Here is a 15,833-nt window from a genome sequence, read left to right on the forward strand (position 1 = left end):
AATGGATATATAAGAACGTTTGAAGATCTTGCAACAAACAACAAGCTGAAGACTCAAGGGTGATATCTATAGACTTAGGGCTTTGTAATTTTACTTTACTAGATGTCTTAAGATGATTGCCTTAGATCGAGTCTAGGTTAGGAAAATCTAGGCGCGAGTCTCACAAGAACTTAAAATGAACAAGACTAAAATTGAGAAATAAAATCTAGAAATTATATGATAAGTAAGCTCATGCATCTATATACATATTTTTGTGCATTAAAGGTATAACATACTTGAAAAACATGTATCACATGATCACATGTCATATAGGTAGTTTACCATTCATCAAGAAACTAAAGTTTATACAACATAATCGATTATGTGTTCTATATAATCGATTGAATACTTGTGAGAAATTATTTAATCGATTATGTATAGTGTTAATCAATTATCAGAATTATAGTAGCTAACCAATCATAAACTTATGGTGTGTTAATCGATTAAGTCATTGGTTAATTGAATAATACAAAATAGAAAACCAGTTTTTAACTGCTCGTTAATCGATTAAGACACATTATAATCGATTAATGACATCATCAATGTGTTTTCTATAAAGGCTATAATTCTAGCCCATGTGGCATAACTTGAACATTCATTTTCATACATTACATTAGAGTGAGAAATTGAATTAAGAGAGCTTAGAGAATGATAGCATTCTGAATAGGGCTTAAATATTCATATCATTGCATATATCTCGAAGTTTTTCAATGCATTACATTCTTGCATAGGTTTCTTGATTTCTTTAAGAGTGGAGTTAGGAAAATCTTTTTTTGGAAAAGTGTGAAAACCTTTTTACGAAACCCCTTTGCTTTAATTATCATCTAGATTAGGTTCTTGTGGATTTTCTGCTTAGATTTTAGGATTGAGTTTAACCTTTATATCCAATTACAAAGTACTGAAGACAACTCATCAAAAACAGTAACGAACAAGGAAGTTGATCTCTTGTTGAGTAGTATCACCTCAAAAGAGATCTTGACAATCTTCACAAAGACTATGAGGTCTTGGTTCGAGCGATACTTAGGTTGGGGCCGAATTGCAAAAGGATAGGAGATCCAAGTAGGCATGTTAGGTAGGTCAAACCAAGGTTGTGAAGCTCATATGTGCCAAGAAAGAAGCGACTTAGTCTTGTTCTAATTGGAAGTGTGCGTGTATACAAACACCGATTTCAATAGTGAAGAAAAATCTCTCAAGATTAGAAGGGGAGACCTAGATGTAGTTTGTAGTGGACCATAAATGAATCAGGATAAAAATTCTTTGTGCATAATTTTCTACCCTTTATCTCCTTTACTTTTGATCTTTAAATTCTTGTTAATTGATTAATTCTGAGTTGCCAGTTATAATCTATGTTGTTATCATTCTATAACTTCTATAATCAATTGATTGTATAAAGATTGGTAATCGATAAATTGTTGTGGAAGAAACCTTAAAATCAAGAAGTGTAAGATTTGGGATAATCAATTATCCACAAGCATAATCGATTAAATCCAAGAACTGCTTAATCGATTAATGCAGCAGTTTTGATATCTGCGCAAAATATTGGAAAAGCGGAATAAGTGATCTGCTACACCTATTCACCCCCCTCTAGGTATGTTCTGACCTACTGGTATCCAACAAGGTTTCTTGATGAATAAGTTTCACAAAAATAGTTCTTTCATATTCAATTACATAACGACAATATACTAAACTGGATATACAAATTAAGATTCAATTCAAGCAATTATAAAGAATCAAAACTATTATTCGTAAAAACAGAAAGTAAAAAGTTTAGGGATAGAGAAAAGTGCACCAAAAGATTTTATCTTGGTTCGTTTGTGAGTCCACTTGCAAACTACAACTAGGTCTCCCCATATGACCTTGAGATATTTTTCTTCACTATGAAATTGAATGTATTTTTACAAAACACACTTCCAATTCAATACAAGACTTTCCTTCTTGGATTATGGAGACCCCTGATTGGTTTTCCACTAAACCCTTTATGGATACCTCACCACCTATGGTTTTGGCCTCTCACCAATCCTAACTCACTTCCAAGAACCTTGTAATAGTGAATCTTTCAACCCAACCACAACTAGGATTTAAATCTAATTCTCAAAACACTTGAGAACCTTCAAATCTCTCAACTAAATTGAAAAGTGAAATATGAGTAATAATGCACCTTAACTGTGCTATTATGACTATAAACTCTGACCTAAAACCTAATGACAGAAATTACACAAGAACTCCAAGTTTCTAATATGATTTATGCATGGTTGTCTCAAAATACACTTTCTCAAATATATGAAATTTTCAAATTTTTCTCTTTTGATTCACAAGGAAATAATAGCTCTAATCACATAATATTTCACTCAAAGAGTTCATAGAAAAATATGAAATTATGATAACTTGAATTCTGAACAAATGAGAATAAAAATGATTTTTATATAAAATAGATCTCCGTTGATCTAATTGATTATCAAGACTAGTAATCAATTATCAAAGTGCTAAACACATAATATCTGATGAACATAATCTATTATCAAGACTGATAATCGATTATCGATGTCATACGACCAAATTCATAAGCTACTGGAACTCTGAATAATCAATTATCTTTAGGCATAATTAATTATCATATTTCATAAAGAGACAATGGATTATCATCTTTCTCTGATTGATTATAAGAGCTGAAAGGTTGTTTCTTTGATAGGAAGAATAAACTTCCTACATAATGAATGTATATGCAATGTATGATTTTGAAATATATAAATTTTTGGCACCAAATCATGATTGTGCAATGCATGAACATTACACTATCATGTATGGATGAATGAATGATTAAATGTCTTACTATTAATTAATGTCAAGTTTAGTTCTTGTGAGACCTCCATCCTAGGTTCATCTAACCTAGACTCAAACTAAACAATCAACTTAGGACTTCTATACAATATACAAGAATCCTAACTTTATGATAACCTTGAGTCTTTGCATATTGATTTGTTGACTTCATCTTTAAGCTTTCACATCATCTTTGTGTTGTTCAAGTTATTGTCTTCATCAAAACTAAGTACATTTATCGCACTTGCAATGTTTGACTCCTATTGCAATGTCAGAATCACCCTAGTCGCGATTAGGATTGATTAGTGTTCTTCGCTGCTTATACAAGGGCCTTGAAAAGAAGCAAGAATAAACTAGTACAAAATCGTGAGTATGAGGGGTATTCGAAAGAGGCTAGAGAAGGTCAAACCGTATTGTTTGGCTTAGAATTCAAGTAAGGAGCACTTATAGAAGGGTCAAATTGGAAGCTTGTTTGTAATTGACAATTAAAGTTTCTGGTGAAGAAACAATATCCCAAACCAGACGGGAGAACTGGATACAGTTTACAAGTGGACCCGCAAACAAATGAGGATAAGATTCTTGGCTTATTCTTCTCATTTATTTTACGTCTTTACATTCATCAAACTGTTTCTAGATTAGTTTGATTAATTCATCACTTTCTCATTAATTGATAACTACATGGAACATTCTGTGAAACTTATATGTTTCTGTAAAGAATAAATTTCTGGGATATCCGTTGTGAAATAATTGTTTTCAAGAATATCAAAAACTGCAAGAATAATTGATTAAGATTGTTGTTAGTCAATTATGACATTACTATCTTTAGTCGATTACAATCCTTGATGATCGATTATACTGGGTATTTTTCAAAAACCGTAAAAGTGGTAACTTTATAGCGCAACACCTATTCACCCCCTCTAAGTGTGCTTATTCTCTTATCGTACTCAATAGTTTTAACATCGACTCTTACATTATTATTTAATTTCATTATATATATATATATCAATATTAAAAAATTAACTATTTTTAACTCTAGTATTTACTTATCATATTCTTCTCAATCATATTTTTTTATTTTGTTGGTGGTTTTCTCCCCCTAACAATGTTGGTTAACCTACAATGTTAAATTACTACTATTATAAGACTGATTGGAGTAATTTCCATGTTTGCCTATTAGTAATTTAAAAATATATTTATACAATGATCAATTTCATCAACTCATAAAGTTTAATGGTTAATTAGAAAGAAAAATAGTTCATGATAGCTACTTGTATAAGACATAAAGTTTAGAGGGGTTTTATACATTTTTTCCTATTAAAATAAGCTTAAAGTTGTACAAACTCACATAGATTATAAACTCGGCTTTTATTTATGAAAAAAGAAGCAAAAAATACAATCTCTTTTATGGTGAATTGTGTTTATATTGCTTATTTTTCCAAAATTTTACCCATCAAATTTCAATATTACTTTAACTCTCCTTGTATTTCTTATTTAATCATTTGTGTATTGTCTAATTCAAGTTTACTAACTTTTATTTATTTATTTATTTGTAATGTTATTTTTAGATGTTGATATTGATTTTATATTGTCTTTTATTTTAATAATTTCTAGCCTTTGTGATGAGATATTAAAAGTTAAATGTTTAGAGTAAAAATATATATAATGATAAATATTATAAAATACATACTTGAAAATAATATAAAGTCAACTAAAATAATCATTATATAAATGATTACATTCTCATACTTTATAATATTACAGTTTATAAAATACAAGTAAAAATATAATATATTGCAAATTCAGGGTATATTTTTATAAAATTGTTAATATCATGTTGTAGAATTTGGATCTTCTCTGGCCCTCTAGAACAACTAATGGATAGATCAAAATCCGATCTTCAAATCTCTACAACTAACAAATGGAAAGATCAAAATCTATCTTGACACATATGTATAATAAATTCCAGTGAACTACATTTATTTCCAAAGCCTGTAAAAATTTAATACGAAGATATGTTTGAGTTGACCCTACCAATCAGTCTCTAGAAACATAGGAGGATTGAACTTTCCACCGCTAATTTAAAATCTTCCCTCCCCACGACCTCATCTCTGACCTGGCAATGAGCATTTATTTACAGAGTTACTAAATCTCATTTATTTACTTTTTAGTGGATCTGATTACTTCATTTTTCATTTTATCCATTAGTTTTAGGGACTAATGATATAAATATACTTACTAATTCAAACGATTGTACTTCCCTAAAATTGATGGCTAGGATAAGAAGTAAGTTTAAAAAATTTATTTTTTGAGCAAGTTTAAAAAACTTACTCTCTTGAAGTAAGTGGATCTCTCATCTATTTTTTTTAATGGTAAAAGGTACACCTTTTATGAGATTAATAGTAATTATGTTGATTTGTATAATAAGTATTGTGTTTTTTCCGAATTAGGATGGCAACCGAACAAGCATGGGCGGAAATGAATCCTCTCCAGTACTGAAGAGTCCATAGGATGATGACATGTGGCCAAATTTTTTTTTTTAACAACTACGATTACATATTATTTTTTATTAAAAATAAATAAAAACTTTTTAAAAAATTCTCAATCTATAATAATGTTATTTTTACATGTTACTATGATAATGTTTGTAATATTTATGAGTACATTCGTGCGGGTAACTGTATACGATGAAATGAGGTTTTAAGTTTAAATATATATTTAAATATGTGTAATTATATTGATTATTATATGAATAATAAATTTTAGTTAAACGTTGAATATATCATCATTTTTAATTGTTAAAATTTATTATAATATAATATATAAAATATTTAGTTAAAAAATTTATAAATATGCAACCTATGGGGATGAGTATTATAATATTCATTCCCATTAATAAATATTTGTTGCAAGTATTTTAATGGATGCTTATGAGACGTCTTTTTTATCATTCCTAATTCTACCAAGATTTTCTCTTTAGGAGGTGATGAATAAAAAAATATTAAAAATAATAAACATAAAAATAGCAATTAATCCATTCTTCAATTTTTAACGAGACAACTAGATAAGAAAACAAATTATCCAAAATGCAAGATAAATAACAAGAGGAAAAAATGATTGCATTTTCAAACTCTCAAACCTACTTTGATACCCACCCATCACCCTCTACCTAATTAACTCCTAAGAAAAATATATGTCAAATAAAGACCAAAAATCAAGAAAATGAAGTTTCCATTTCTCAAGAACACAAATAGTGCAAGAAGAAGGTCCTACACTTCATGGGCTTGGCCATCTTGTCACCAAACCAGGACCCTTTCTTTCAGGGCCAACAACCTAAAAGATGATGCAGCCATGTTCAAAACCATTAACTCAGCTTATTCAGAAGCTGAAAGCTCCAAATCATTCTTCACTGAATCTCATGATGAAGACTCAGCTAGCTTCTCAACATGTTCTGAGGACGAGACAATGATTCGTGGGTTGCGTTCAGATCGGCTTTTCTTTGAGCCAGATGAGACTAGCTCTTTGTTAGAGGCCAAAATAGCTTCTCCTCCATTCAAGGATAGTGTGATTCTTTCCATGGTTTCGAAAGATGCCTACGTTGATTTCAGAGAGTCCATGGAGGAGATGGTGCTGGCTTATGGGGTGAATGATTGGGAGAGTTTGGAAGAGCTTTTGTGTTGGTATTTGAAGGTTAATGGAAGAAGCAATTATGGGTATATTGTGGGTGCTTTTGTTGATTTATTGGTTGGTATTGCACTTGAATCTGCTTCTTCACCTTCTCCTTCTACTACTGCTTATTCTGGTGGTTCTACTTCTTATGTATCGAGTTCTAGTTCTTCTATGTGTTCTTATCGTTGTAGTGCTTTTTGTGCTTCGTGTTTAGAAGGAAAGGTGAAAGTTAATGGTCCAAGTTCATCTTTGTTGTTAGAACAAGTTAAAGAGGAGATTACTCTTGAAGATGATGAAGCTTAAGTCTTTCTCTTCAAATGCTTGATTAATTTAAGGTTTAGGGAATTGTATGTAAATCAGATACCATAAAAGTAACATTAGAGTTTCTCCAATGTTATTTCACAGAGGAAGAAAATAACATAAAAACCTCAAAATTGAGTTTTTGATAGTATTTATCGAACAAAGTTCAAAAATTATGTAGTGGGCAATTTTATTTTGTCTTTTACTTTTTTTGAATTAGAATTTCTGTTAATTTCTTTATGACTGCAAATTCCATGGCCCACTATTTTACGAGATCTCTTTGCAGTTGTGTTTAATTAATTATTTATTAAGCTAACATGATTTTAAATTGTGATTATAATAAGGTGGTCATTTGTTATGTTTACTATGATTTTAGATAGTTAGTCATCCCAATCTTATCAAATTCGGGCCGATCATTAATTCGATCAAGCCATTGAGTCAATATATTATTGGTTAAAGCGATGAGTCATTGATTAACCGGTTAACTCGATTATAAAATCCTAATAAATTTAATAGCTAGCATTATACGGTAAAAAATGTTCATCATTATTTCAATGGAAAGTATCAAATTTTGAGAGACATTATGCATGTATTCTGTATCATTTAAAGAGGTTTTGATAATATGAAGGCTTGTTCTCATTAATGATATGCGTACAACATATATAGGCAAGCTGTTGTACCAGCTAACAAACTGATAAGAACAAAATAATATGTACAGATAAGATACAAGGAATATGCTAAGCATGTTGTTAGCAAACTATGCGGAAGTGAGTAACCACGTACAATGCATGGCACATGCATGACTCAGTGAGTCAGCTACAGTGCATCGTGTGGTTAACAATATTTTTATCATGTTGCATTCAATCTTATCTCCTTTATCTATTACGCCCCCGCAAGATGATGTTACCATCTGTAACATTCATCTTGGACCGAAATCCTTGAAACTTGGAGGTGGATAATGGCTTTGTCAAAATATCTGCCGTTTGATCTCTCGTTGAAATGTGAGAAACAAGTAAGCGTCCCCGCTGAACTAGTTGACGAGCATAATGATAATCCAGTGCCAAGTGCTTCATGCGAGAATGGAACAATGGATTTGCACATAAGTAGGTGGTGCCGATATTGTCACATAAAACTCGTGGAACTGTTCGTAGGGGATGACCAAATTCAGAGAGTAAATTTTGCAGCCAATAAATCTCAGTAGCTGTATGGGCGACAACTCTATACTCCGCTTCAGTAGAGAAACGTGCCACAGTCTTTTGTCGTTTAGAGGACCAGGAGACGGGGTTGCCTCCTAAGAATAAAATATAGGCAGAGGTAGATGTTTTGTCATCAACATTACCTGCCCAGTCAGCATCACTGTAAGCCACAAGGGAGAGGGTCGTTGGTTTGAACAGTTGAAGACCAAAGTTGATGGTGCCCTTGAGATAACGTAAAATACGCTTCAGTTGTTGCATGTGAGTTTCGGACGGTTTGTGCATAAACTGAGACAGTTTGTTAACGGCAAAAGACACATCTGGCCGAGTTAAAGTAAGATACTAAAGCGCTCCAAGAATGCTGCGAAAGAGGGTTGCATCTGCTGCAGCAGAACCATCATGTAATGACAATGAGGTTGTGGTGCAAAGTGGTGTGGAAATTGGCTTCACCCCCGCCATATGGTGCTTCTCCAGTAAGTCCCTTATGTATTTGTGTTGACATAGAAACAGCCCATTTTGAGAAGGAATCAGTTCTATGCCAAGAAAGTATTGAGGAGTGCCCATATTTTTTAGAGAGAACTTGTTGGAAAGTGCCTGAATGAATGATGAGACAAAGCTGGTGGAGTTACTTGTGATCAATATATCATCTACGTAGACAAGGAAATATGCATGAATATCAGTAGATGAATAAATGAATAGAGAGGGATCACTATGTGTCACTGTGAAACCATATGAGATGATAAAAGCTTTGAGAGCTTCATGCCAGGCCCGTGGCGCCTGCCTTAGACCATATATCGCCTTTTTTAACTTGCACACATAGGTGGGGTGCTGAGAATCTACAAAACCTGCTGGTTGCTTCATATAGACAGTTTCGGCAAGATCACCTTGAAGGAATGCATTGTTTATATCAAGCTGATGAATTTTCCAGGATTGTGCGAGTGCTAAGGTGAGAAAGACCTTGACTGTTTGATGCTTAATGACCGGTGAAAAGGTCTCCTTAAAGTCAATACCTGGAGTCTGTGTAAAGCCCTTAGCCACAAGCCTAGCTTTGTAGCGTGAGATAGAGCCATCAGAATTTCGTTTGATGCGGAAGATCCACTTGCACCCAACAATATTCTGATGCGGTGGTGGTGGTTCCAGTTGCCATGTGCCATTCTGTACCAAGGCATCAAATTCGGCTGACATAGCCTGACGCCAGTGAGAGTATTTTAGAGCTTCAGTCACATTGGACGGCTCAAGGTTCTCAGCTAATGGATGCTTGGACACTGTGAAAAGCTGTTTGGGTTTGAAGATGTGATTTTGGGATCGGGTAGTCATGGAGTGGGTACGTGTGGGTGGTGGGTTTGGGGAAGGTTCACGAGTGGGTGAGGGAATATTTGTGGGTACTGAATCACGATGGACTTCTGGATCATGGTTGGTAGGTGATGTAGTGGGAGAAGGGTCAGCACTGTTAGATGACATAAGTGGTGAAGGCGGGGCAGTGTTGTATGAGAGTGAGAGAGTTGGACGTGGGTTGTGTGACTCAGTCTGACTCGGAAAGGATGCATTAATTGTTACATGTGGTGGACACTGGGGATTAGCAGTGGGTTGTGTGGGTGTGGATCGGTGAGTCAACTCAGTGAAAGGGAATTTATTTTCTACAAATGTCACATGGCGTGATGTGTAGAGTTTATTTGTTTTGGGATCCAAACAAAGATATGCATATTGTGAGTTTGAATATCCTATGAAGATGCAAGGGGTGGACCGTGGCTGGAGTTTATTTGAGGTGTAGGGTCGGAGCCATGGGAAACAAAGACAACCATACGCATGAAGGTGGTGATAATTTGGAGGTTGATGGTGAAGAATTTCATAGGGAGATTTCATGTGTAAGTTAGGTGTGGGAAGGCGATTAATTAGGTACACAGCAGTTTGAAAAGCTGATGACCAGAACTGAGGGGGTAGATTGGAATGATAAAGTAAAGCACGACCCGTTTCAACAATGTGTCTATGGCGTCTTTCAGTGGTGCCATTGAGTTCCGGTGTATGAGGAGGTGTAGTGAAATGATAAATGCCATTTGAGGCAAAGAAGTGTTTAAGCTTAATAAATTCACCTCCATTATCCGAGTAAAAAGCAGTGATGTGCAGATTAAAATATTTTTCAACAATAGATTTAAATTGCAGAAAAATGGAAAAGACATCGGATTTATTTTTCAATGGATAGATCCAGACACACTTTGTGAAATGATCAACAAAAATGACATAATAAGAATATCCATCAAAGGATTTATTTGGTGCAGGTCACCAAACATCTGAGTACACTAGTTGAAGAGGTTGAGTTGTTTGTAGATAATGATCTGAGAATGGCAACTTGTGACTCTTGGCACAGTGACATGATGTGCAAGGATCTTGAGAGGAAGACTTTATTTGAAAGTGATGTCTGGAATTTAAATGCAGAAAGACTCTGGACGATGGGTGACCTAGGATGTGATGCCAAGGTCTGGTAGAAACAACTTGAGAATGATGGACACGACACTTGGAAGATTTATTTGAAACTGGAAAGGTGCACTTGTAAAGATCATTTTGGTGGGATCCTCGCATCAGGGGCTGACCTGTCTTCAAATCCGTTACCAGAAAATGATTAGGGAAGAACTCAACAGAAACACAATTAGTGCGACAAAGTTTTGAAACAGAAATAAGGTTCTGATGAATGTGAGGAACACATAGGACATCTGATAATTGAATATGATGAGAAGAAATAGGAATAGTAGATGTACCAGTATGGGTGATTGGCAACCCCGTGCCATCACCAACAAGAAGTTGATCGGTTCCAATGTATGGAGCATTGAGAGACAGGTTGTTGAAGTCATTTGTCACATGGTGGGTGGCACCGGAATCCATGACCCAATTGCTTGATGGAGGAGTAGATGTATGACTAGCATACATTGCAGCTGGAGTATTTGAGCCAGTGGGACGGGAAGGATATCCATGCAACTGATAACACACTTTGTCAGTGTGTCCAGGTTTGTTACAGTACCTGCAAATAATTCGCCTTCCATAGGAAGCACCAGGCCGTGGCTTAGAGTAATTGGTCCACTGAGTGGGTTTCTCCTTTGCATGAGGTTTCTGAAAACGATGAGCTGTGTTGGCAGTGGGAATCACTGGATCTCTGGTGGGATTGGCACGTTGCATGAAGAGTTCAAAGTTAGTAAGTTTCTCATGCAATTCCTCAAAGGAAATGGCAGTATCACGTGCACGTATAGCGGCGGCAACTTCTCTGAAGTATGATCCAAGGCCATTTAAAGTATAGAGGAAAAGATCGGTGTTGTCCAGAGGTTGATGAATGATGGACAATTCATCTGCAAGGGTTTTAAGTTGCTGCATATATGAAGAGACAGACAGCTCTCCTTTCTGAAGGTGCGATAGTTTGTCCTTTAAGGACAGGATGCGGCTTCTAGATGTATTGGCATACATGGTCTTCAATACATCCCATGCATCTTTGGAGGTCCGAACACCCCCAAGCATATTGACAACAGTGTCAGAGACAGAACTGACGATGGCTAGAAGAATTAATTGGTCTTGACGTATCCATAAGGTGTAGGCAGGATTGAGAGTGGAATTGGTGGTGTCCATGTATTTTGTTGGACAGGAAATGGTGCCATCAACATAACCTATGAGATCATAGCCAACAAGCAAGACATTAAATTGAACTCGCCATGTAGGATAATTGGAACCAGATAGTTTGGGATGGATTTGGGTGCCGACATTAAGAGAAATGAGAACATTGGAATTGGTGGAAGATAGAAGAGAAGGGCTGGTATGAATGGTTGTAGGTGCGGAAGTATCAGAGGAAGAACTCATCATGAACATGATCGGAAAAAATTAATATGCTGTTAAGCAAGGTGCTCTGATTACCACAAAGATGTTTTGATAATATGAAGGCTTGTTCTCATTGATGATATGCGTACAACATATATAGGCAAGCTGCTGTACCAGCTAACAAACTGATAAGAATAAAATAATATGTGCAGATAAGATACAAGGAATATGCTATCTTTATCTTAACTAATAATAGCTAGATGAAAGCATGCTGTTAGCAAACTATGCGGAGGTGAGTAACCACGTACAATGCATGGCACATGCATGACTCAGTGAGTCAGCTACAATGCATCGTGTGGTTAACAATATTCTTATCATGTTGCATTCAATCTTATCTCCTTTATCTATTATCATTATCCAAATATTTATTATTCTAGTGTATAATTTTCAGAGAAGTTATCTATGTATCTACTAAAACAATGTCAAATGTTCTATGTATACAATATCAATTTTTCATGTATGGTGTATCCAATATCAAATGTCCTTAGATTCCACTATCACTCGTTCAACTAAGAACCGGTTGAATCATTAGTTTATTAAAATCTCGTCCGAGTCTCACCAGTTCAAACTGGTTCCTTTGCACAACTGATCGTACATGTAGCTCGAACCGATTTATTATCCAGTTTCCTATTCAACTGACTAGTCCAAGCCGGTTTTAACAATAGTGGGTCATCTATTATGTTTACTATAATTTTAAATAGTTATGAGTAAAATACTGTAATGTGCTTAAAATGGAGAGTGATGGCAACTATTTAAAATTCAAATTGAGGGAGAATGGACCAATAATTTGTCATACGCAGGGTGAAAGAATTTATAAGTTGAAATAGCTTATAAAACTATTATCTTAAAGTTTTTTATTCAATACATAATGTCTCACTTGTAGCTTTCTATTCTTACAATCCTCTGATAACAATGGAACATCCTCATAGTCGGAGGTTTCATGGTCGTTGTTGGATCCAATATAGAGGTGTCAAAACATGCTACCTGAACGAGTTCGAGCTAGCTCACATCAAGTTTGGGCTAAACCGGACTGGTCTAAAAAGTCTGAATACAATTTATACATATCAAATTGTAGCTCAAACACGTCCTAAGCGAGTTGCGGGTTGTAGCAGGTCGGCCCACATAATCTAAAAAATATTTATTTAATTTTTAACATATTTAATCTATTTAAAAAATATATATTATTTGATATTAATGTTTAACTTTTTTAACACACATGTTATGCCCAAATGCAACCAAACTTATAGATATAATGCCTTGTATTTAAGTTAAGACGTAATATCAAATTTACGAATATGATTTTTAACATAAATCTTTTATTAAATCTCTCATTTCTATTGGACTCTCACCTTCTAACACAATATAATTTGTAACTTCACTTTAATATATAAACTTTTGGATACTATCAAAAATATTATCTTTTATATATTCTTTATCAACACTTATATTGTGAACTATTCTATTAAATTTGGTTATATGGAGTTCTCCATTGTAAACAATTATTTTGTCTTTTGTTTTGTTGCAAATGTTATTTTATTTATTTTATTTTTGTTGTAGAAGTTAAAATTAAATACACAATTCGGAAAGAAAATTTGAAATCTATATGATTTAATATCTTCTCATTTGATTTGATACATTATTTTGTTACTATGCTTAAAAATATATTCCACAAGATAGGAAAAATAATATAATGTTTAACTTTATAATATTATTGTAATTTATAAATATTCGTGTTTAGACATTACTATATTTTTTATTCAAAGTTCATAACACAATATTTATTATATTTTTTATTTTAAGTTGTTTTGTAAATTTTCCACTAATATTTTTTACGAAACCAAAAGTCCCAAAAAAGATAAAAAAAGAATAAGGAAATTGGGTAACCCATACCCATCTGAATAAGCTCGACTCGAGCCTAGATTTAATATAGTCCGGTCAAGCCGGGCTAAAAATATCATATTCTATAAAAATACAAAAAATGATATACAAACCCTATAATTTTTTGGGTTTTGGTGGGCTGGCCGACCGAGCACTCATTTTAACACCTTTAGTCCAATACAATGAAGTCATTAATTATGTTATGTTTACTTAATAAAATATAGGTAATGTGTTTAAAAGATTTAAATTGGACAGTGATTGCAATTTAGAAAACTTTAAAAACGACCATGTTAAGAACCATTCTGGTAAATGAGGCTGGTAAAAAGCTTCATATTGTCGCTGTACTTGCTTTAGTGGACCCAAATTTGTAGCTTTTTGAATGAGTCAAAAAGCTACTAAAGTTACTGGGTAAATAAAAATTGAAAGTAATTTTTATCTTTTATAAAAGGAGTTTGCAGTGTTTGAAAGATATTTTTAGAAAGTTACTTCAAGTAGCATTTAGAAAGTGAAAGTATAATTTTCAATAATTTACTTACTTGTTTTGTCCTTCAATATTTAAAAAATTACATTAAATGTCCTTAATAATTAAAACCACAATTTAAAATTACATTGGAGGCCATCAATTAAATCCTCAATTTAAAATTAGATTAGATTCCCTTCAATAATTTCTCATTGGTTTTTATGATGTATACATTGTTTATGTATTTGATTATTAGAGAAATGTATAAAATAATTTCATATTATATAAGTTAATGATATATAATGTCAATAGTGGGAGAATATTATAAAGGTATATAACTTAATTACATTTTTGATAAAAAAATCATATTAAAAACAAAAAAAAATTAAAAAAAACAAACAAATAAGTAAAGCATTACATACTCAATTATAACTAAAATATAAAAATAAATAGTTATTTATCTATATACTTAATTACTCCAATAAATAAATAACTAAATAGATGATAAATAAAGACATATGTCCTTTTTAGTCAATTTTCATATTTCAGCTAATTACAGAATTAATTTTATCAAACAGTTCTAGTTTAATAAACTGTCTGCATAACTACAAGTTTCCAACTATCTTTACGGCGCACGCTCATAGTTATAAGTTAGTTTTCAAGAATATAGCCAAAATCAAGTTGACAATTGTAATTATGTAATTTTAAAAGCTTTCCCTATCATGATCAGTGGCGGATCTTGAACAAAATTTTAGAGGGGACAATAATATTTAATTATAATTAATTAAATAAATAGAAAAAAAATTCAAATTTAAATAACTAACGATACCAAAAATAAAATATTGATATTGACATATTAACCTAATCTTATTGCTCATTGAAAGTCACACGATAGAAATTTTGGACAAAATATACATATATATATTATCAATGCATACATAATCTCTTTCATCAAATGTAAAATCATTATAAAGTCATATTATTTTGAGCAGTCACCAACATTTAAACATGAAAGGGAACTTGATTCATTATATATAATTTTTTGAATGACTACAAAAGTTGCACTATAATTATTTATCTAGCCACAAATTAAAAAAATATATGAGCTTTCACTAGTATCTCAATAAAGACATCATTTGGGTGTAGGTAAAAAAAAATATATCTGCTCCAAAAAGTTTGTATTTCTATGTGTCACATTTTATAATTTGAAAGTTTAATAATGAAATATCTTTTTAGCCAAACGTACTAAGTGACACATGAAATAACACATTCTGTAGGACAACAAATATGTTTAAGTAGAGTAAAAAGTAAAAAAATATTTTAAGAAAAATAAAAAAAAAATCCTGGGGGGCAGCTGCCCCACCTGTCCCTTCCATGCTCCGCCCCTAATCATGATAGTAATATCTAAAACCATGAACATATAGACGGAAACGCATAGACATAGGTGTGGCATTTCCTATTTGTGTCTTTAATTATATTGTGCTATGGTTTTGGCATATTCATTATCTTACATAATCCATGTTTATGTACATACAACATGGATGCGGCTAAATGATAGTAAATCGTCTGTTGCTTTCACTACGATAGACAGTCCCTCTTGGTTTCTCAATCTGAACATATTTTTA

At 33.0% G+C, this 15,833-nt stretch overlaps 1 protein-coding gene across 1 annotated transcript; it reads left to right on the forward strand.

Annotated features, from left to right (window-relative positions):
* Positions 5,972 to 7,002, forward strand: LOC109347150 (transcription repressor OFP13-like). Its single transcript, XM_019586871.1, has one exon. The coding sequence runs from the start codon at positions 6,076 to 6,078 to the stop codon at positions 6,823 to 6,825; it is 750 nt and encodes a 249-aa protein (XP_019442416.1). The 5' UTR covers positions 5,972 to 6,075; the 3' UTR covers positions 6,826 to 7,002.

This window comes from Lupinus angustifolius, chromosome LG05 (assembly GCF_001865875.1).
Source record: "Lupinus angustifolius cultivar Tanjil chromosome LG05, LupAngTanjil_v1.0, whole genome shotgun sequence".
In the NCBI taxonomy this organism is placed as follows: domain Eukaryota; kingdom Viridiplantae; phylum Streptophyta; class Magnoliopsida; order Fabales; family Fabaceae; genus Lupinus; species Lupinus angustifolius.

What these genes read in the sequence shown, in the direction of transcription:
- LOC109347150 (XM_019586871.1), top strand. Translation starts at nt 6,076, where the DNA reads ATGAAGTTTCCATTTCTCAAGAACACAAATAGTGCAAGAAGAAGGTCC.